Source organism: Miscanthus floridulus, chromosome 5 (genome assembly GCF_019320115.1).
Source record: "Miscanthus floridulus cultivar M001 chromosome 5, ASM1932011v1, whole genome shotgun sequence".
Lineage (NCBI taxonomy): Eukaryota > Viridiplantae > Streptophyta > Magnoliopsida > Poales > Poaceae > Miscanthus > Miscanthus floridulus.
The window spans coordinates 34,553,645-34,577,322 of record NC_089584.1 but is presented as its reverse complement, the minus strand read 5'-3'; the positions used below and the strand labels follow the sequence as shown (position 1 = coordinate 34,577,322).

The 23,678-nt window shown below is 39.7% G+C and overlaps 2 protein-coding genes across 3 annotated transcripts; both read left to right on the top strand.

Annotated features, from left to right (window-relative positions):
* The first annotated feature begins 207 nt into the window (after positions 1 to 207).
* Positions 208 to 6,583, top strand: LOC136449819 (NEDD8-activating enzyme E1 catalytic subunit). Its single transcript, XM_066450016.1, has 9 exons — positions 208 to 431; positions 527 to 690; positions 1,350 to 1,552; positions 2,076 to 2,308; positions 2,385 to 2,447; positions 2,526 to 2,582; positions 3,594 to 3,715; positions 5,193 to 5,310; positions 6,098 to 6,583. Exons 1-9 carry the CDS (start codon positions 312 to 314, stop codon positions 6,383 to 6,385), a joined length of 1,368 nt encoding a protein of 455 aa, XP_066306113.1. The 5' UTR covers positions 208 to 311; the 3' UTR covers positions 6,386 to 6,583.
* Positions 6,584 to 8,424: 1,841 nt separating this feature from the next.
* LOC136451936 (uncharacterized) lies at positions 8,425 to 10,755 on the top strand. 2 transcript variants are annotated; one of them, XM_066452611.1, is made up of 4 exons: positions 8,425 to 8,728; positions 8,854 to 8,906; positions 9,926 to 9,974; positions 10,484 to 10,755. In XM_066452611.1, the coding sequence occupies exons 1-4, from the start codon at positions 8,638 to 8,640 to the stop codon at positions 10,537 to 10,539; spliced, it is 249 nt and encodes an 82-aa protein (XP_066308708.1). In that variant the 5' UTR covers positions 8,425 to 8,637; the 3' UTR covers positions 10,540 to 10,755. The 2 variants fall into 2 exon arrangements, with proteins under 2 accessions (XP_066308708.1, XP_066308707.1); XM_066452610.1 differs by lacking the exon at positions 9,926 to 9,974 and having other exon boundaries at positions 8,431 to 8,728.
* The last annotated feature ends 12,923 nt before the right edge of the window (positions 10,756 to 23,678 follow it).

The window sequence follows — 23,678 nt, the reverse complement described above, 5'->3', positions numbered from 1 at the left end:
CTGTATATAAACGGGGCGGGGATGCAGGTATCGGGGACGGGGAATACTCCCCCAGACCCGTCCCCGCCAAACCCGACGGGGGACATTTTCTCCCCATTTAGATTCCCGTGGAGTATATTTGACTCCATCCCTATCCCCTATATTTGACTCCATCCCTATCCCCTAATAGGGGAATTCCCCGCGGGGAATCGGGGATCGGGTCCCGGTTGCCATCTTTACACACGACCAAACCCCCGCATCCGGCTTCCCCCTTATTCCTCCTTCCCGGTCCCCGCTGCTCGAAGGCGAGCCAAACCCCGCGGGCCGCCGCGATGGCCTCTCCTGACGCGGAACAGCCGGCGCCGACGGAGCCCGAGCGATGGCGTGACCTCGACATGCTCCTCTCCCGCCCCGGGAACCTCGTGGAGGCCTCCTTCGATCCCAGCCCCGGCGTGAGTGGCCTGCCCTCGATCCCTCCTCCTCCGTTGCTTTCTCGCGTTTTTATACTCCTAAGTGATTGGTCTCATTGGTCGATCCGCACGCGCAGCTGCGAGATCTACTGGGGAGCCTCGTGGAGGTTTTGGTTGTGGGCGCGGGCGGGCTCGGCTGCGAGCTCCTCAAGGACCTGGCCCTCTCCGGCTTCAAGAAGCTGCACGTCATCGATATGGACACCATCGACGTATCCAACCTCAATCGACAGTTCCTCTTCAGGTACGTACAGTCGTCGCCCCCACCCGTTCCTCATTGGCCTCCGCGAGCTGGAGGGAGATGTTAGGGTTTATGGATTTTTCGCCAAACTGGCACTCTAAGGGGGCTAGGGCTAGTTACTAGTTGGGCTGAAAACTAGGTCAATGGCTAACAACCAGTTGAAGACTTGGTCAAAGAATTAGCTCACCATTAGCCCTCTTGTTTGGATGCACTAGGACTAATTTTAGCTAATTTTTAGTGCTAGCAATTAGCTCTTGTATCCAAACAAATGAACTAGGACTAATTTTTGCTATTTTTTAGCGCTAGCAATTAGCTCTTGTATCCAAACAGGCCCTAAATGTCTGGCTTTTGCCAAAAGATGCTGAAAAACTGATCTTTGCTGCAGGACACCATAATTTGTGTGTATTTTCTGCCAGACAACTGTCCTCCACCCAATGTTAGAAAAATGCAACACTTTTTCTTAGTGAGTTGGGAAAGAATTCTTCGCTCTAAATTCACATGGAGGCTAAAATTTGTCTTTTTTTTGTCATCACATAAGCTGAAGCCTCACTTCATTGCAGTCGCAACTATTGTGTGCCTTCATATCATATATATACTTATTATATATTATTTTACATGTCATCTTTATTGTCTCAACTGGAGCTGGCTGTCCTGTTGTACAGAGTTCAAGATGTCGGGAAGTCCAAGGCTGAAGTAGCAGCGAAGAGGGTTATGGAGCGAGTTAATGGGGTGAACATTGTCCCTCATTTTTGCAGGATTGAAGATAAAGAGATAGAGTTCTACAGTCAGTTCCAAATAATTGTCCTCGGTCTGGATTCAATTGAAGCTCGAAGCTATATCAATTCTGTGGCTTGTGGTTTCTTAGGTATGTTTTTTCCACACCATGTTTTTTAGATATAGTAATAGGGTTCAAAAGGAGACTACAGCCTTAGGTCTACAACATGTCCTCGTTCTGTGCTATTGTGGCTGACTTGCTGTAACATTACGCCTTGAAAATTGCAATGAACTTTTTTGTGCACATTCATCGTACTTACGGATTAAGATTAATAAAGCTTGACAGCAATCAATTGTGTCCTGTCCCCATGTTAACCTAAACGATGAACGATCAATGGTCAATGTTGCTTTTAGCTGTTTAAATCGTTATTTTGTGCCAAGTGATAATTAATATGCTGTCAGATAAAACTCAAGGTTTGGTTATGTGGCCACTTGTTTGTCCTCAGTGCAGATTACATTTGTTTGTTATTGCTGGTCATGACCTCGAATGTAGTTGTTTTATTTTCTTTTATGTTTGCACTTCCCAGTTGATCAGAGAATACTTAGAAGTATATAGAAATAAAAATATGTCATGCATAACATAATGGTGTGCCATATATTCATTCACATTGCAGAGTATGACTCAAATGACAATCCACTTGAAGAGACGGTCAAACCTATGGTAGATGGTGGAACTGAGGGCTTCAAGGGACATGCTAGAGTCATTATACCTGGAAAAACACCTTGCTTTGAATGCAACATATGGCTTTTTCCTCCACAGGTTAAGTTCCCTTTATGTACCCTCGCCGAGACACCAAGAACTGCAGCTCACTGCATTGAGTATGCTCACTTGATCAAATGGGATGAGGTACTATTCTTCTGTGCGCATTATTTCTCTCCAGACCTCGACCCAACACTACTAACTGTTATATTCACTGTTGTAGGTTCATCCTGGAAAACCTTTTGATGCTGATGATGCAGAGCATATGCAGTGGATTTATTCAGAGGTATCTATATTGCAATGTCATGTAACTTATTTTCTTAGTAGTCTGCTTGTAAATCATTTGACATACATACATATACAGGCTTTAAAGAGAGCAGAGCTTTTTGGTATTTCTGGTGTTACATATTCTTTAACACAGGTTTGTTTTCTGTTTATTGACAAAGTTTTACCCATGATTTAGAATATCTAAAAAACTTTTGTTCTCCTTTTCTCCAGTTAATTTTTAATTTGTCAACGATAGATGAATTCTAGTGCACATCTTGAGTTTTTCTCTGGAGTCATAATTTAAGGCATTAAATCTCTTTTTTGCATGTAAATATGTTAAACAATCCAATCCAGCTCTATTTAATTTTTATGTTCTAGTAAGAGGCTAGCAATTTGGGCCTGGGTATTAAGAAAAATGGACTGCTGAATAGCTCATCTTCTTCTTCTATGGTAGCTTGCGTTATATAAAAAGCTAAGGTCTGAGTATAAGAATGGTTCTAAGTTAGGGGTATATCTTCTTTAAGTTCCATTAAGTAATGGAATTGCTTATGTTTTAAATGTCTTATAATATGGTAACTGGCTAACTGCATGTGCTCTACCCTGGTTCAAATGAGATCTCTCCCGTTTAGCAGTTTATCTTTGGTTTTAGTGCTATGGCATATATGCTTATTTGTTGCTTTCTGCACAAAATGGATTCCATCATCGATTTATTTTTTCCACATAGGTTAACCTGTTTCTTAGTTTCTTTTTAGACAATCATGTTTCTAATTGTCGGCACTTGACCTTTTAATTTCCACAGAATTGAATCATATTCTTTATCATAAATGTTTCTGTGCCATTTGCTCAATAGGTCTGAAACTTATTCTCTGTGGATGTTATAGATAGTGCTTTGGTTTTAGTATGCCTAGGGAATCACATATTTGAAAGGAAATAAATTATTTCAATATGTGGCCTTTTTTATTTTGGTGCTTACTAGTATCTGGAATCTTAATCTTTATTTTGTTAGTGTTATACTTTTGTCAGTTTTGTTCTATGTTTAGTTGATATGCCTACTGGTTCGAATTCTCCATTAGTTGGACAGTGGAATTTAGCTTTTAATGTGATGCATAACTCTATTCATAGGACAGTGACATATGTAGTACCGGCTACTTTTGGTGAATTTCAGGGTGTTGTAAAAAATATAATCCCAGCAATTGCATCAACGAATGCAATTATATCGGCCGCTTGTGCATTGGAAGCCTTCAAGCTTATTTCTGGGTGCAGCAAAAGTGTGTCAAACTATCTCACGTGAGTTCCATTGTTTCATAACCCATAGTTACTGTAAAGTTGGTTCCCTTAAATGTAAGGACTAAATGGGTTCTTTATTTCTCTATTTTTTACTTACATTGTTTTTGTTTCATCATTTAATCGAATCCTGTGCCACCTGAAAACTGACCTACAATCTTATTTCTCTATTTTTACTTTGCATAAATCCTTAGTATACTACATGTTAGATTTTTTATTTGGTATAAATACTCAGTATAACACTATAATTTGAGCAATAAGCTGGCAAAACTATTCATCAAGATATAATATATAGATGCAATCATGTGTGGCAATAAATAATGCACATGCAAATTTTGAGAGAAACAGTGGTCCTTAACTAGATAAATGTATTATCCGACTGAGCATCCATCTGTAGTGATTTTATCGCAGTCGTCCTGATACCTTAACAGTACACCAAACACCATTCTGTGAAAAAATTGGAAATAAACTGGACAGGAATTTAGATGAGAAAAAATATCAATAAACAATGGTTCTCACTCATCTTGGATGCTATAAGTATTGGGATCTCATCATAACCTGCCTTGTCAACCAACTTTGCTGCCTATATGCCACTACAAAATGCTACCATCTGCACGAAGAATCCTTTATCAAGACTTAGCCCATGTTAATAATTAGGAGCTACATTTAAGAGACTTCACTGAACTAATCAAATACATACAGGCACATGCAGCTATGGATGCACGTAGAATCTGAGCTTTATGCGGATTATAGCATAGTAGTGGAACGAGTTGAGGTATGAGTTAGGGCTTGTTTGGTAGAGCTCCTCCTGCTCTTGATTCTGTGGAGAATGATTCTCTGAGAGAACAAATCTATGGCTGAAAGTGATTCTCTATGGTTCTAGGGTAAACTCTACGTATAAAGTGATTCTGTGTGAGTTGAATCAGGGGAGGCTAGTTTTTTCAGCACCACACTCCAGTACCAGACATGCCCTGAGCTTGCACACTTAGGTGTGGTGCCTTTAGAGTTGCTGGGGCGGTATTTAAGTGGTCTTGGGGCTGTTGTGAGTCAATGGAATAATGTTAAAGGAAAATTTTATTCGGACATTTCGGCCAGTGTCACAAAATAGGATGAGTGTTTTTACTGCCCAAAGCAAGTGCATAGCCTTATGTATTCATGTCAAAGGAAAAACATGAGTGATTTCCTAGATTGAAGGAAACGAGTTTAAAGTAATTCAACTCCAGCATAGAGGCCTTTAATATAAGTAAGCCTGTGGTGCTGATTTTATTATTTTGTTAGGGTTTTGCATTGTCACTATGCATATATGCTTGATTTGATGTTCATGTCCTCTTTTCACTGATCACTATATTTCTTAACCACGTTAATTGTTATCCTCCTAGGTGCTGCTGCTGTTGTTAACTTTTTGAAACAATTATTTCTGAATCAAAGGCGTTTCTTAACAGGGTTACAGACAACTAGTGATTATTATGTCTATTTGCAGGTACAACGGTCTGGAAGGAACTCACATTAAAGTAACTGAGTTTGTCAGAGACAAAGATTGCCTTGTATGTGGGCCTGGTACCCTTGTTGAACTGGATACATCATCTACTCTTTCAGATGTGAGTGCCAATGCCAAAACCTCATAAACCCATGTCAGTGGAGGAAATTGCATGAGCAATTTCTTTCACCAGGATTACCTGATTAAAACTCATATTCCATGCCATGTCAATTGTGTATGCTAGTCTGTTGTAGATTGATTCATGTATAGTACATGCTATGGATGAAGTTGTGAAAGGAACATAGATATGAAATGTTTTAAGCATTCAAAGGATTCTATCTATATTGCATATATACAGATACACATGCATCTATGATCACAATCATCATATAACAATCCTAAAAGGACAATAATACCTGGATATGTTATTTGGTAGAGTAAATTTCAAAAACCTAGAACTATTTGGACATTTTTATCAATCAACTACAAGTTTTAGTTCCTATTCAAAAACCTATAACTATTTTGACATCAACAACAACAACAAAGCCTTTAAGTCCCAAACAAGTTGGGGTAGGCAACTCCGTGACCACATGACTATGTTCGGCCTCATGGCATGCAACATGGCTCCATGAAGTGAACATGTGGGGTTGTCTTTTAGACTGCCAAAATTGTTGTAGTTTTTGTAACATGCCACATAAGTCATAACTTTTTCATACACATGTCAAATAGCTGTAGGTTTCTAAAATTTACTCTATTTGCTAATTTAAGGTGCCATGTTATATATGAGCTCAAGGAGTTAAGGGTAACTCTAAATGGTTGGTTTGCATACATTTATGCAAACATTTCCCTGCAACCACTTTATTTATCTGCTGTTTGATCTGTCTAAAGCCTGGTTGGCTGATTGACAGTTCATCAAGATGCTTGAAGAGCACCCCACGCTGCGGATGTCAAAAGCCAGCGTGACGCACGAAGGTAACAACCTGTACATGCAGTCACCGGAGGTGCTGGAGCAGATGACACGGCCAAACCTGAGCATTCCCATGTTTGAGCTCCTCAAAGAGGCCCCATACACCACTGTCCATGCCACGGGCATGACAGAGAACAACGGGAAGAAAGTGTCCTCATTGAGGAAGCTCCGTGTGGCCTTCAAGGGCATCGAAGAAGCCTCCAAGATGGATACGACTGTGAGCTCATGATGCCGTCGTCATCTTGTTACTAATTTTAAGTCTTCCAGGAGAGATGAGGATTAACCCCAATGTTTTTGGGACAGGTTAAGTGTAGTTTCAAGCGCCATAATACAAATTGCAATGTGCGCTTGATAATGTTCAAACAGGAAGAAATTTATCGATTAGATGATATTGTGGTTTGTGAGAATCGACTTCATTCACGTATTACTTCCTTGGTATGGTATGATTCCAGCCCAAATAGAGCCATTGGTAAAAGGGCTGCACTCGTTCGGTGCCCATCGGAAAACTCTGGTGAGGCCACCTGAGAAATGTGGTGCCTCTAGGCGTTGTTGACTGTTGGAATGCCTATTTCGGTGAGGCTAAAATAGTACTGCATAGCCTCTGAGTAGCACCTCCAAACTCCAGTGCTATCTGCCATCTCTCTACTACGCCGTCCAACACTGCATACCCCTTTCTCTGGTAGTTGTCTCCATTGTTTTTCTAAATTTCAGCACTATCATATCATCAATAAAGTATGTTTCTGGTGGTGAAAAAGGAAAAAGGAGAAAGTGAGTCGATTTTGATAGAATGATAGAGGCAATTTAATATGTATAAAATTGTTCTATATTGAATATTGTTTTTGGATGCATGTTAGTGTGAAACATTTCTTTTATACTTGCGTGTACATATGTCAAGTATTAATGGCCCCGTTCGCTTCGCTGAAAAAACAAGCCGAAACACTGTTCCCGCTGATTTGTTGCGAGAGAAAAATACTGTTCCGGCTAAAAAAACAATCTGAAAAAAACGGATTATAAGAGAAGCGAACATGGCCATTGGCTTGAGTTTTAGTTTAGCTTGAAAGTCCATTCGACCTCCCTGGACTATTTTATTAGTCTGATTTGCCTCCCTTTGGAAAGCCGGATGTTTATACTCCCTCAACTCTTGAAATTGCCTGATTTATCTCTCTGAGTGGTTTTGAAAGCGGTTTTCACTGACGTGGCACCACATCATCTGTCCTATATGGCACCATGTTAGCAACGAGAGAGGTAAATCCAACTTTTTTGATAGTTTATTGAGGTAAATTAGACTTTATAAAAACATTGAAATAATTTTTAAAAAAATCAGCCAAATATTTTTTTCTAGAAAATAAATATGCATTAAAATACTAACTGATTTAATGTTAGAAAAAATTGTTTGAGTTTAGAAAAAGATGAAGCCAGTTTCACATTTTCTAAAATTATGCTCTACCTTTTTGTTCATTGCTTAGAATCATTTGAATCTTATATGGTCTCCTAAAATTTGAAACTGGGCAAAGTATGAAATAGAGGATGCAGACCAAGACAAATAAGTGTGAGTCATCGCCCAAGCCACCATGTATAAATAAACTACAAAAAATGTCTAAAATTCTGGAACCAACCAATTGCAAAACAGAGCATGATTTTAGGAAAATATAAATCCAGTTTCATATTTTTCTAAGTTTATTAAACATTTTTTATGAATTTTTCAACATTAAATCAGATTTTATTATCTTAAAATGCATATTTATTTTCTTGAAAATATTTACATATTAAAAAAATATATCTATAGTTTTCTATAAAGTTTAATTGAACTTCATGAACTATCATGAAAAGGCTGATTTATCTCTCATATGGTTGACGTGGTATCACGTAGAATAGTTGACGTGACGCTTGAAAATTACTTTCAAAACTTCTCGGATAGTTAAATCGTACGGTTTTAAAAATCGAAGGAGCCAAACTCAGGTTTTACGATTGAGAGAGGAAACGAGGTTTAGAGCAACTTTAACAGCTTAGCTATTCTTGTTGTAGAGGTTATTTTATTTTCGATGGTCATATATAGCCAAACACAGGCGCTGGCCATTTGATTTGTAAAATAGCAAAGCTGCCGTGGATCTCTTCTTTTTTGATAAGTTTTTTATTTTATAAAATGGTTAAACAATGAAATTTGGCCGGTTGCTCTTAGATGGACTTTTTCGTCGATACACAATGCGTAGGATTTCTTGGAATTTAGGACGCCTGGGCTAATTGATATCAACAATCTGGGCCTGACAAGCCATAATGCTAATTTCTCCGGCCCACACAAGGCCACAACTGCTCTCCCAAGCCGAAGAACCCTAGGCGGTGGCGGCGCATCCCCCCACCGTAGTGGCGGCGATCTCAAGTAGCAGCAGAGGCTCCGTAGAGGCGGAAAGGCGCGAAGCTTCCGTCGGAGATCCCAGTAGCAGAAGCAACGCAGGCGTCGGCCTGCGACAGGAGAGGACGGAGATGACGCAGAAGCAGACCCTGTTCAAGGGGCAGAGCAAGAAGAAGACCATCCCTCCCAACCGCCACGGCAAGGCGCCCCATGTTCGTAAAGGTACGCGTGGGGGAATCGACTGCGGCGCCCGGCGTACTAGATTGGGCTATCTTTGTGTGCTGCTCTTCAGTGGTGATTTGCTTGGTTGTCTGCTTGAATGATCGGTTTGCCGCTCGCTGTTGCAGGGAAGAGGGCCGTCAAGCCCACCAAGTTCACCAAGGACATGGACGCCGACAAGGTAATAATATGAGAGCGCGAGTGTAGTACAGCGTAGAACTAGCAAACGCCTGTGTCAATCGGCACTTGTCTTCTTCGTTTGTGACATAAGATTAAGATTAACCGAAGTCTTTGCTCTGGTTTGTATTGTTTCAGTGAAACTGGCTGTTCAGATGATTCAGTTTAATTGGGTGTGTCGTAGCTACCCTAGTTGTTCAATTTGACTAGGCTGGTTGTCAGTTCAATTTCGGTTGCCATGGCCGTGTTTTGTTTCCTACTCCCTTGATTCAAAATTATAAGTAAAGAAGCCAGAACGACTTATAATTTGGAACGGAGTGAGTGTCAGTTTGCATGTTTTGTCGTTGATTCTTTAAGAGTACCAATTTTTCAAGCATTCGTTAGGGGGGGGGGGGGGGGGGGGGTTGTGTTATTAAATGTTGATCGTACAGAGCATAGTTCACTCAATTTTTTTTAGAGCCAGGTTAATGGATGTGTTTGTGTTAGCTTTATAAATCAATCTAGTTCTGGTTTCTTCCCTTGTTTCATGTATTATCACTTGCTATGGTATTTTGATTGTGTCATAGTGCACATTCTTTTTAGTATCAGTCTTCTGTTTTTTCCAACAAAATTGTGCGTCTATTGCTAACTTTATCATGATTACAACTTGAAAGTTGGAACATACATTTTGATCAATTATAACCACATCTGTTAGTTTCTTGTAAACCACTCCCACTACTGTGAAATAGGTTGCATGGGATCCATGTGGCCAACCTTTTAAGATCTAATATTTTCTAGAATTTAGTCATACCATATGCCAGTGCAATAGTTAATACAAATCCTATTATCCTCCAAGTGTCATTGTCAACCAATGATCTAGTCTTGCAGAGATGCTTCTTTCGTTTTGCTGGTGCCAAGTTTTGTCAGTCAGATATGATTTAATTTCATTGTATTCTGGCTGTGATAAATGGCACATACATTTTTTGGAAACTGCAATCTTGAACCAAAAGTAATTTGAATTTATATTCAAATCTTGTATTCCAGATTCCTGCGGGTTTCAAGGGTATTAATGAGTTCCCCAGCATTTTAGCAGGTAATTCATAGAAGTTTTCCTATTAAACCTATAGTGAAGGGTACCCATACACACTCAGGGATTGGTATTACTTCACTCAGGCATATGTTTAGTCTGATGAGCAGTGTTTTTTTCTTTTCATTTAGTCATGGTCACATCGAACTACTTTTTTCTTTTATGTTGTTCTATATCTTGTGCTGTCTGTACTTGGTTCGACATCCCTTTTCTTTTATAAAGGTCCAGTATTCTAACTTGTTTGTTTTTCAATGGTCCCTCCATGCTTAGCTTTACTATTAACCTAATTAATTAGAAGTAATGCAGATCTAGACACGATTTGATATTTTGATATGTACTGCAGTGTGTTTGCGAACATTTATGTTTTCGTTTAGGTACACAAATAGTGTTTCGATTTAGGTTACGAAACATTTGTAACCTCCTTTTCGAAAATGAACCTATGTAGCCTGCTTTTAACTGAACTTATTTCATATATTGTGCTCTTAGCTGGACCTACGAATTTCTTTGCTTTGCAGGAACTCACCAAGTTCATCAACCAGTGCAACGAAATAAAAGCTGCGAATCTTGCTAGCAAAGAGGGCGGTGACCTCAACATAGTGAAGGCGGATGGCGATCAATCTAAATCAAAGTAGGAAGGCAGAAGATGAGTATGTGAAACGTGATATGTATTAAACTGGTAATGCGATGTGTTCTGCTGAAGAAATTCATTCCATAGGGCTGGGTATATGAACCTGTTTAGCGCAAAGTGACGGCCTGCAACCATGGTAATGGCTTGCAAGTTTTGTTCTGTGCCATCTCTATTTTTCCAATTATTATATTGAAGCTTGCGTGTAATATCTGATCCGTTGAATATGTTTTTTTACGTGGCCCAATAGGAACGCCGTGGAAGTGCTGGATATAAAAAAAAGCTAAAAAGGCTCGTTAAACTGTTTCGGTAGCTTATTTCAAAATTGCTCTGATTATGTTCATTTTTTCCCCCAAATCAAATTAGATTATTTTGGCTTACGCATTAGACTCCAGTTGTCTTAAACAACTCAGAAGATTATACTAAATAAAAATAAATCAATTTCGAGAAAGGGGAAAAAGTTGTGCCGGCTCTTATCCACTCTACGCCTTGGCAGACTGGAATCAGGCATTTCTTGCTTTTGCAAATAGAAGGACGTTGCAATCATCGCGGGCATAGTGGCTTGTTCTATGATGGCCGTTGCAATCATGCCTTTCTTGCTTTTGCAAATCGAGCTGTTTGCTTGCAAGCAACAACGCAGTCCTGCCATTCTTTTCTACCTCCGTCCCCAAAAATACAATTCTAGCACAATATCATATTTTAGTAACTTAAGTTTGATCAATTATAGATAAAAAAATATTCATGTTTATGATACCAAAAAAATATCATTAGATTAATTACGAAATATATTTTCATAATAAATTAATGTAAAGACATAACTGCAAATATTATTCACTAAAAACTTGATCAGATGTAAACCATTTTTCGTGGCACGCAAGCCATAGTTGCATTCTTTTCAGGACGGAGGTAGTATCTAGAAACGACCATTTGACTCCCACTTACTCTAATTGAACTCCCACTGTGATTTTATTTACAACATTTTTGTGAGGTTGCACAATACGTACTATATTGATGCTAAACATTTTTTTTTCAAAAAAAGAATCATGGGTCGTAGGTAAATACTACTAAATCCACCTGTATGTGGTGCATTTGTTGGTCAAAAGCTATGAGTTCAAGCATTGAAATCCTTACATTTATAAATGAGTGCTGAGATACTGCATGCTACGGTGCCACCCACTTGTATACTCCCTGCTATCTCCAACAACAGCACCTAAAATACAAGACTCATTTAATGTTTGAATAACGCTACAGTCAAAGAGTTTAATATCTATTTTTTTTGTCTTCTCCAACAACAAGACCCAAAATAGAACTTTTTCTGCAAAATGGGTTTTCAGAAAAGCGGATGCTCACATTTGCGTTATGCCTCTCCGACCATCCAAAATAGGTATCCTGTATAGGTACTCTGTTAGAGGCCGATACAGTATCATCGAAGACCCATTTTTGGTTTGGGTGCCCTTATGGATACGCTGTTGGAGATAGTCTAACAACTCATTTACAGTAAGCACACCAACCAAATCGCTTGGGGTGGTTGATTACTAGGTCTAGGATCATGAGTGAACGGACTCAAATCACTTGGTTAGGATAGTGCTGTAAAAAAGGGTGTAGATCAAGGAAGGTCATCTTTGACAAGGCTTCTCTTGAGCGGTTTTAGTTCTGACTTTTGGTGAAGCCTTACTAAACGCCAACTCATAAGACGGAGAAGCCATTTTTTACTAGATTAGACAGGTGAAACTGTTTGTACAAAGACTACCAAACAAGACCCAAGTTTAACCAACCTCCTCCTAATTTTGAAGAAATGGGTGTTAGCGCATAAGATGGCTAAACACCAAAGCACTTGGACTTGTGGGTCATATGAACCTCATAGTCAAATAACCCAGTTTTCTTAGACTGCACCAGAGAAGCGATAACTTATGATTACATAACGATGAACAAACGAACCAACAAAGGGTAAATATCACGCTTAATGATGATGAACATCTAGTTTACAAGCACATTAGTAATGTAGTCGAAGCACTTTTCCAGTAGGGACCCGTCGTGTGCGTCGTTGGACTGTCTTAGATTGGCCAACAAGACTATGGCACCATCTTTGATCGTCGAGATCAGAGAATGGACAACATATCGAGGTTGGAAAAAGAATTATGGTACAATGATAGTAGATTGGTTTTGGTTTGGTTGGAGGTCCTTAATTGATAGTGGCCCTTTATATTTAATAAGGAAGGAAGATCTTGTTCTATAGGAGGATGTATTTCATGTACGAAACTTATTGCAGACTAACTTAGAACACATCTACAACTATGATCTCAGTCTTCTAAAATCAGTTAACCTGAAAGACAAGCTAGATGACCTGGTTTGCAAAACCAGGCGATCTAATTTTAATATTTTTTCTATCTTCATAACTTTGTCATTCGGGAACTGAATTAGGCGATCCATATGTCTATTTCAATCATATGAACAAGAACTATGTCATGGTGAACTCTAATCTGCAATTTTCTTCATCTTAGTGCCATCACAAGTGATTCTTTATGCATTTAGTGAAATCAAGCCAAAAAAACATGAGAATGATGAATATGACCCGCAAAATATATTGACCTACCAAATAATTGGGTCGCTTGTCTACCTATGAGTTTATATAAACCAACTTATAGAACATCAAATTGTCGTTAAAACACTCTAACTTAGAATTCAATTTGTATAGTTTAGGCAACCCTGACTTATATAATCCTATAATAAGTTGCTCGAGAAAAGTTCATTTGAACTTATTTTAGTTTATTTTAACTTTTGTCTTCCACAGGGGGCTCGTTCGGCTTACCCCATATCCGGCTTGTTCGGCTTCTTTTTTTAGCCGGAACAGTGTTTTTCTCTCACAATATTTCAGCCAAAACAGTATTTTTCAGCCAATTTCAGCAAAGATTCAGCAAGCCGAACGGGGCCATAAGTTGGATTATCTAATCTGACATGTAAATAAATAAGTCTATCTACAATCTACTCTCTCCGTTCTAAATTATAAGTCACTTTGACTTTCTTAGTACATTCATTTTGCTATGGATCTAGATACAACATATGTCCAGATGCGTAGCAAATTCTATGTACCAAAAAAGTCAAAGCAACTTATAATTTGGAATGGAGGGAGTATATCTATATCGATACCTAATATTAAAGAGCGAAGTAATTCCCCTTGTTCTTCTTGCCTCCCAAAGTGTCGTCACATCTCTCCTTATCCGTATTTGATAGGGACTCACATCTATAAGTTGGATTATCTAATCTACAGGCTCAAGATGTTACACAGATACATCAATAATGCCTGATCGAACCTCTTTGCCAACTAAAAAGGCTAGACTACACAGGTGCATCTACTACAAAACATCTATATCAAGGCAGTATGTAATTTTCATTATCAATACACATGTTCATCCATCACAAAACATATACATCAAGGCAGCCATGACAAACTTTTCATCAGTTCTAATGGATGAGGTAGCAGCTCTGGCTATTGCTGTAGCTATCACTGATCGTCTGCACCTACAACACACAAACTTCTTATGTGACAATCAAGATATTGTACATTTCCTAAATTCATCGCATCACTCCAACCCACCTGATTGGAAAATCAAACACCTTATTACACAGCACTTCATCAACTACACGCAACAAAGAAGCACAGGGACCTTTGAAAGTGCATTTGCCCCCTATGTGGGTTTTGGTGCATTGATGACATCTAAATTAGGGACTAATGAGATCTTAATGAGATATATTGCAGCTTTAGTTTCTTGAAAGTTTTAAAGAGTTGATCTAAGATGAAATGGTATCCCTCAATTCTTAAAGTTAAAAAGGCGGATGAACTCAAAACGCTCTCAAAAGTTCTTATCTTTTGTTTTGAGTTTAGGATCCGCCGTACTATAAAGAGGGATGCAAGTTTAGGAGGTCTGAGGAAGATAGAGTGCTCAAGTATAAAATTAAAATCAAAAGAGAGACACTATAGCACTTCACGAGCATGTAGAATATTTTTTGGAGACTTTTGGTGTCAGAAGTCCCGACTTAGGTCGGAAGTCCCGACGCCCAGTCACTTAGCCTTGCAGAGACTGTGGTCGTCGGAAGTCTCGATGTGAGTCGGAACCCCCGACAGTTGGAAGTCCTGACTCAGGTCGGGAGTCATGACGCCTGGACCCTCGGCTGGACTGCTGATCGCTATCGTTGAAAGTCCTGACGTACATCGAGAGTTTTGACAGTCGAAAGTACCAACATGCGTCGGGAGTTCCGACGTTGACTTGCTCGTGCTGACTTTGACCTTACTATGAACAGTGTTTTCTATAGAGGCTGAAAGTCCTGAGATCTGTGTCGGAACTTCCGACGTAGATTTGAACGGTTAGATTTCTACAATGAGTATAAATAGCTCTCTCCTCTCTTCTAACCATGACTCACTCATTCATTGCAACCTACTCTTGGCCAAAATAGCTCCTAAGCTTTCAAGGCTTCCCTATCCTCTCCCCTTTGCTCCAAACTTTGATTTCCTCAAGGATTTGAGTGATAGGAGAGTGGATTGAGTGAGAAAATCACTTTGGCAAGTTTGAGCACTTGATTTCTTCATCAAGCCAGTTGGATTTGTGTCTATTACTCTTGGAGCTTTGCTCCTAGCTAGCTAGGTGTCGCCCAAGAGCTTCCATCTTGAAGAGCCTTGGGAAGTTTGTATTACCCTTGATTTCTTAGTGAAAAACTCAAGTGATCTTTGTGGTTTTCTTGAGAGAGGCAAGGAGGTGGAAGAGACTCCAACCTTTGTGGTCACCTCAACAACGAGGACGTAGGAGCTCCTTTGTGGGGTTGACAAACCTTAGGATAAATCCTTGTGTCCTACGTGCTTGTTGTTATTGTGAATTGCTTGAAATTACTTATATTTGTTTGTCTCTCTCTCCCAAGCTTCTTCTTAGGGTTTGGACTCGATCTACGAATTGGAGGCATTTCGTCAAGGGAGTGACCCAACATCTTCATCTAACCACTAGAAAGTGGGGTTGTAAGATTATTTATCTATAAAAGTTAAATTTGGCACTGCTTTAGTAGTTCACGTAGGTGTCGGGACTTCTGATAGTTTGCGCCGGAACTTCCGACGACGTCGGGAGTTCTGACCCAAACTGTCGGGACTTCCAACAGTGGCTGACAAATTTTAACTTAGCATTTGTAGTAAATTTTTAGATATGCCTATTCACGCCCCCTCTAGGCATTGTTAGATCCTTTCAATTGGTATTAGAGCAAGGTCTTCTTTTAGCGCTTGACCGTGTGAGAAGAAACAATGTCAGACACCGAAAAGATGCAAGCCGATGCCACCGAGATGGCCAAGCAAATTGCAAAAGAGTTGAAGGCTGAGCAGCAAAGCTTTTCCAAGATGAAATGTAGAAGATGCAAGATGAGATGAGCAAGATGAAGGAAGAGTTGAGCAACAAGGTTGAAGATGCTATAAGTGGCAAGAATGATGCAATAAAAAACAATGCATGTGATATTGGAGCAGCAAATGAGAATGCACATGGAAAGGGAGTTTACTCTAGTATTGGTTTTGACTATGGTCAACTCATAAAAGGCCCCTCCATGCATTTCCCTACCATCAACCATGGCAAGCCACCTCACTTTGATGGAACAAGATATACCGATTGGGCCTACAAGATGAAGATGCATCTTATTGCTGCAAGGCTTTGGAAAGTTGTGAAAGTTGGTGTGATGATTCCTACTGATGAAGATAGAGAGATAACTTTGGAAGAAGCTTTCAACCTCCATCAAAATGCACAAGCCGTATCCTTGCTTGTTACGAGTTTGGCTCCGAATGAGTTTGCCAAAGTAAATGGAATGGAAAGTACAAAGCAAGTTTGGGATACTTTGAGAGTATCTTTTGAATGAGATAAGAGTGTGAGGAAAGGCAACATTGAGCTACTTCACAATGAATTGGAAAGGTTCGTGTTCTTGTAAGGTGAAACAACTCAAGCAATGTTTGATAGGCTCATGGCATTGGTCAACCGCATAAGAGCTCTTGGTAGCAATGAATGGGATGATAACAAGGTTGCTAGAAAGATGTTGAGAACCTATAGAGCAAAGAATAACATGCTAGCATCCGTGATTATGGAAAGGCCCGGTTATGATGAGATGATACCCCAAGAACTCCTCTCAAAGCTTAAGCATCATGAGTGTCTAGATGAAGATGCAATCAATGCTCATAATCAAAATCCTAGTGCAATGGGATATAACAAGAGTGCAGCCCTAAAAGCAACTCAACAACATGAAGTTCAAGGTTCAAGTCAAGAGAAGAAGAAAGTGAAGGCTGAGTCCTCAAGTGAAGAAGAAGATTCCAATAAAGAGGTTGCTTTTGTGATTAGAAATCTTAGGAAATTTATGAAGAAGAAGAGCAACCACAAGACTTATGGTGATGGAAGGAAGATGTATAAGAAGAGGCTATCCACCACTCTTCATCACCAACCATGATCTTTCCCGACTCGACGTCACCACCAAAGCTCTTCCCTAACCCAGATTCATCACCGAGGTTCTTCTCCAATCTCATTGACAATGAATACTACACTCCAACTTGCCTCATGGCTAAGGGGGAGAAGGTACATGACTCACCTGATCCTTCTAGTGATGAGTATGTGTTGACACAAAAATGTGGTGATGTGATCAACACATAGCAAGTCGGATGATCTTGACGGAGTGAGCCCCAAGATCTACTTAGCTTCAACACAAGAACGGTCGGTTTTGGGACCAAAGGCATGCAAATCAATTTGACCCTATAATTGACAAAGAGAGAATAATCAATAGTTTAAGGTGAAACGTGTCGGTGTTGCACCAGATAGTTCCAAACATGTGGCTCGATAGCCGATGTATAAGGCTATCGACTAAAGAGTCGATATCCAGCATGTCCATGAATAAAATTATATTGAAATAGGAGCAATCGACCATTGTTGAATGATGATGGCATGAGGATAATGACCGATATTCATAGATCATGATAATTTAATAAAAGGCTAATCAACTAAAACAAGTACAATTGTAAAAGCCTTTCGTAACCGATATTCATAGATCTAGCATGGAAGCATAATCTATCGGCTAAAATAGCCGATTCAGGTAGAAAAAGGATTATAGCATGTGAGCAATTGACTGTTTAGTATAACTAGATTCACACACAAACCAGATCTAATCTATTACCATTAACAGTGAGGTTCGACTAAATCAATGCAGCTATGATAATGATAATGAACTAAATCCAAGAAGTCTATAAATCTGTCTATATTTCAATAGAGTCATGAAAACAAACTATAGACGTGAAAGCATAGGTGATTGGCTAAAAACAGCCGATGCAGGCATAGTAAACAATCGCAAGACGTGTCTTGACCATGAGTAAATCTATTAACCAATAATCTCTGATTTAAAGCCCTACCAGTGAGGTTCGACCGGATCGATGCAACTATGGTAGTAACGATAGATCAGATCTTACTAACTAATAAATTTGCTCAAGATTAAAACATTCCTTTGAAAGTGTACTATGTACAATTAAGACTGAGATGAAACAGCCGATCTAGCAAAAAGAGTCATCAAGACTAGGATCTAGGCGTGACAGAGCTAGGAGACGACCAATTAAATATGATGTGATGCCGGTTCATCTCTATCCTAATCGGGTAAATTGTGATATTGTTATAATTAATAAACATTAATTATAACAAGATCGATAACTGGTGAATCAACCAAAAACAACAAGAAAGACTTGCTAATCCAAGCAGATTTGATAATGGTGATATTGTATTAAATAACATGGTATTCATTACAAGATCGATAACTTTGATTAATATCAGTATATGCAAGAGATCAATCGGTTGATGCAGCCTTACAAATAATGATACAAATAAATAACTAACTTTTACTACAACTCATAAGAGATCAATTGGCTGATGTAGCCTTACAAGTAATAATAAAAGTCATGATGGTACTCACAGACAAGCCAGAGGTTGATCAGTCGATGCAGCCCTGCTTGTTGAAGAACTCGCCAAGTTTCTACACTACTCCAACTCCTAAGGGTTGGCGTAAAGCCAAAAAAGTAATTGTATTGATTGATTGAGAGATGATCCCTTTACAATAGGCCGTATCATTCATATTTATAGGGACTTGCCCGGCTTTGCGTACAAGAATTGTCTAACTAAAAAAATCCTACGAAGTACAAGGACCCTTCGTTAATCCTAAACTACCAAATAATATCCCATTGACCGATGTGTGCGAGGACTCCCCCCTATGGTGGACTTTCTCATAGCCTGCATACGTATCTTCCTTCTGGCCATATGCCGGTTTCCTTCCTTACTTTACATCTTAGCAAGCAAACGTGGTGTACTTGGAGTCGTACTCTGTGATGCCTCACCATGCCTGTGAATCTCCATCTATCTGGCTCTCCTCATTCGACGTATTTTAAGTCTTTGTACGCAGACACGTTATTTTGCTAAGTATGTGTATGACACCAGCCGACCTCGTATACGCATATACAAGATACACATCCTTGCTTCTCATCATTGATGTGCACCTAGACGTCTGTATTTGCGTATATTCCTTGATTTCTTTCTCTATTAGCTTGCAAGATCAAATTGATGATTTCTCTTGGACTGATCAATCCTGCATGCATGTAACTTCTTTTGCTTGCAAGCAACCACCGACCTATTTCCTTTCCCACTTTTCCTCACATATAAATATCCAGGTCAACAATAATACTTCTTTTGGACTTGTCCATGTAGGATCTCTATCGTAGATTAATCAATCTGGACTGCGTCTCCTAGCTGAGTATTTGGAATATCAAATAACCTTTGTCTACCAGGCAATACATCATAAATGACTCAGCTTAACTGAACCTATGGCTGGCTTGCAAATATGATTTTCATGTCTTTGATATCATCGGTTGATACTTTCCTCTCTGGGGTAAGCTTACCAAATTTTGGTGTCAACACAGGCCCCCCTAGTTCGAAGTATGAATTTTCATGCTTCGAACTATTTTGATCCAATAATCTCCTTTCCTGAGTCAGCGACATCTGATTGCAATACTTGGCTTTGATGACTTACTTGGGTTGACTGTTCATCTGCTTTAGCCGATTAAGAGCTAGCCCCCAAGTTTATAACTATAATCGGCTGTCAAATCACTGGTAAGGAGCTGAAGAATTCACTAGTAGCAATATTACCTTATTCCAAGCCTTACCTATACTTGTGAACTTTGAAGTGTCTATCATGCCATCTTGGGTGGTTGAAGAATGGAACGGATTAGAATCCAGTCATCCTCACTTCTCCTGCTCAGAAAACTTAGGTTTTTGAAAGATTTTTAAATTAAAACATAGCTTTGCAATCCAAATGATTCTCTCATATCACTCAATGTGCATAGTTCCTCACCAAGACATTGTTTCGCCTCTATTTACCCTACTTCTAAAAAAGCTTATGTGGAGTTTGGGTAGGGACAAAGTATGTTGCATACTTACCTTGTGTATCATAAAGTCAAACCCTGGATCCAAGGAAATAAGTGTCATACTCTTAGATCGAGATGTGCATGTGTGTTGAATATTTAGTGGCTAACCTAATGCTACTATGCTCTCTGAAATATATTTCTCTCTTGTGGAATATTTTTGCGAGAACATGGGTTATCTTTATTCTCATCTTTTTTCTTTTTCCTTTTTTACTTTGGACCTCTTTTGTGTCCATCTTTTTATATTTTTGCATAATCCATGTCTCTTTTTACAATAACTTTTGAGAGAAATATTATCAAGAACTTGGAGCATTTATTCTAATAAAACCTAGCAAACATATTTTCTTGTCTTCTCCTAGTGTAGGAGCAGAACATTTTGAGGTGGTTGAAAAGCATGTTTTTGCATACTTCCAGTGTAGAAGCAGCGCACACATATGTAGCGTGTACGTGATCTTGATCTTGGGAGCATGATAAATCTCTCAACAAGGGTCAACGAGTCTTGACAAAACTCAACACAAATGAAGCAACTTATGTGGAAGGTTTTTAATAATAACATATGGCCTTGGTAGGAAATTCAACATCATCGAGGAGACAAGCTATTGATTTTGAATTTTTGTAATAAAATTTCCCAAGTACTTTGCAAAAGAAGCAAGGTTCCTTTCATCATACCATATCTCATTCATCAACTACTTAGATAGCATACTTTCCCTATGATAGTTTGTTCACAAGTGATAGGAAAAGCAAGGAATAAAGAATATATACCTCACATCCACATGTATGTACCTCCATTCTGAGCCTGGTCACCTTAGTATGCTTTGCGGCCTACTCGGCTACCTCTACTAGCTCATGGCATCCCTGGTTGTCGCCGAAGAAGTCGGAAGTGGCGCTAGCCTAAACAAACGGACAAATCCTGACGTATGGTGGCCTCGAGCAGTATCTAACCACTGTTGGTCAAACATGTTAGAATCAGCTTTGAAATCATTGATCAAAATATTCAGTCGACTCGACTTTGGATTCCAATTTTTAATGATGTCTGGTCTTCATCAGCTTTTAAGGAACAAATGAGTCTTTGGTTTGAAAGGCAGGATCTTGAACTAGCAGCTGGTTTTCTTCAAGGGAAGTCATCAGTTCAGATACTTTACTAGAGGAATATGCTTAACATTTATTCCTTTTCCTACTGCTGTTTGTATTCTCTCTATAGATGCAAGTAGACACCGCATAAGCCTTCAATTGTCCTTCACGAGACGATGAGCATAGCTTTTATTCAAACATTGCAAGCTCAATAAATGCAACTGACCTTAGGGCCTGATTCATTGCCAGAAATAGATGTAATCGACCTTGAGGCCAGATGCTATGGCAATCACGTGTAGCTGGATTGGTCCCTGCTGATGTTTGTATATCTACTATCGCATCTTCTGGTAGGAGAAGTATTAGTACCCGACACATTTACCAGTTGCTTCATGTTGGCGTTGTAGATGATGAGGCCAAACGGGTTGAGTTCCAACTTCATGTTCTCGAACATGGCCTAATCAGGAATACCTTGATGTTACCGATGAGCATGTCGACGAGGACCAGCCTACTTGTGATGATGTCAAACATGATCTCCACCCACTCCCCATCGTGCTTTCTAGGTCATCGAATGTGTTAAATGCCATAAAGCTCCGGGAGATTAGGAGTAGCATCTGCTCCACGTAGCTTAGGTTCGTCATCGACATCGTCGTATTTGTCACCGCCAATGATGTCGGGGAAGGGGAAAATGCCGTAGTATAGCTGTGTTGCATAGGTCATTGTGCTACTATGCGCACACTCATCGGCCACCAAATGGTTCTGAAGATGTAGCCTGATTGGCCCTACATCCGCTAAAGTAGCCGCACCGCATGATAGATTTTGGGTAGGTACTCTAGCAGGAACATCACCACTAGCACCATCATCACCGGTGTCATCAAACCATGTTGACATGTAGACAAGCAACATCGGCTAACCAATAGCCAATGCATGTAGATTTAGAAGAGTACGGTCATCTTCCTTTGTCATTAAATCCTGATGACTCCTTTGCTATATGTATGTTGATCTTATTTTGCAGATCCTAGAACAAGAACATCCTTCAACTTATGCATCACCTGCGCGCTCATCAGATTGGCCTTTGAGCCGTCCTTGTTATATATGCTTCCATGATTATTACCCGAACTCCTAAATCCCTTGGCTATTCCCTGCTGCAGTGCTGCATACGAACATCAGCTGAACATGTCATCGAACCGTGGAAACTCTTTAAACTTGTTTATTCCCTCTACTGTCTTCCGATGACTTGTGTATAGGTATATAGTAGTTCCTTTCACGTACATGTTAATGCCCTCAATCGCCCAGAGTGTTTAAACTCGGTCATAGCAGTAAGATAATCACTAACTGATGGTGACTTCTTTTCATCTTCTTAATATAATAATTCTCTTCATCATTGTCTGTGATTACCTTATTGTTAGCTATTTTTTTGCAGATAATAACTCCCAGCCGATGGTCTCCTATCGGCTGTTAGGTTGCTAACTTCCTTTTGTATCTCTGACGCAACCTCTCATGATGACTTTTTCTTTATCTTGAAAAATATGCTTGGTCAAACAGCGGATGATAATAACCCATGGAAGAAAATGACTTTGACAATCCCATTGGCTCCAGAGATGGTCATCGGCTATGTTGATCTTTAATTGATTTCACCTGATTATTTTGAAGTTCCACTGCTGTACCAGAAATCGATATCTTACTAGCTTTATGCTCTTGCCGATCGGCTATAGACTCCACCTACTTGAAGGGTAAGGTCATGAAGTAACAGCTGATTCTATCTCAAGAGAAGTGATTGGTCTTTATTGGCTTTCTGCTCGATCTGTCTCTAGTCTTCTCTGTGTCAACCACCGAATTATGAATCTGCCAGGAAGATCAAGATTGCGACGGCCATGCCATCTGAGCTTTGTCAATATCAGCAACCGCTGCCAATGCAATTGAGGATGATCACAACTAGCAAGACAATAACAGTGGTGACGATGCCAATAGCACAACAGGTGATGCTGGTCGCTGATGGTGATTCCAGTGTTGGACCATGCATAGGCATTGCTGATGCGCTTGCATCACACTCCTATAGCCATCTCTACTATTGATGAATATGCAATGGCCTTTGTTATATTAAGTCCTTCTTGGGTGCGAGCTTGGCCTTTGTCGATCTCCTTGTTGGGGATCTAGAGCGCCTAGGTGAACATACCATCGGGCAGCTCATGGGTAGCCCCGAAGAACATCATGGCGACGAAACCGATGTTGAGCATGTCATAGAACATGAAGATGAGCTCGGTGGTGCATAGGTGCATGTGCAGTTGTAGGCCCCCCGATGCATAGTTCATGCAAGAGCTCGAGACGCCGAGCGTATTCATCTCAAGGATCTTCTCGGTGTTGGTTCCATGACGAGCTAATCGTATCATTGGTGACATCAAGCTTGGCCATGATGCTAGAGAAGAAGTCATCCACAGTGGCTGCTTTTGCCTTGTATGGGACTCATTTTCATCCTACCTTGTATCTGACATATCGAGATAAATGAATCGATATCTCTAGCCAATGTAATAAGCTTTATCATCGACTTTTGTTTCCCCAA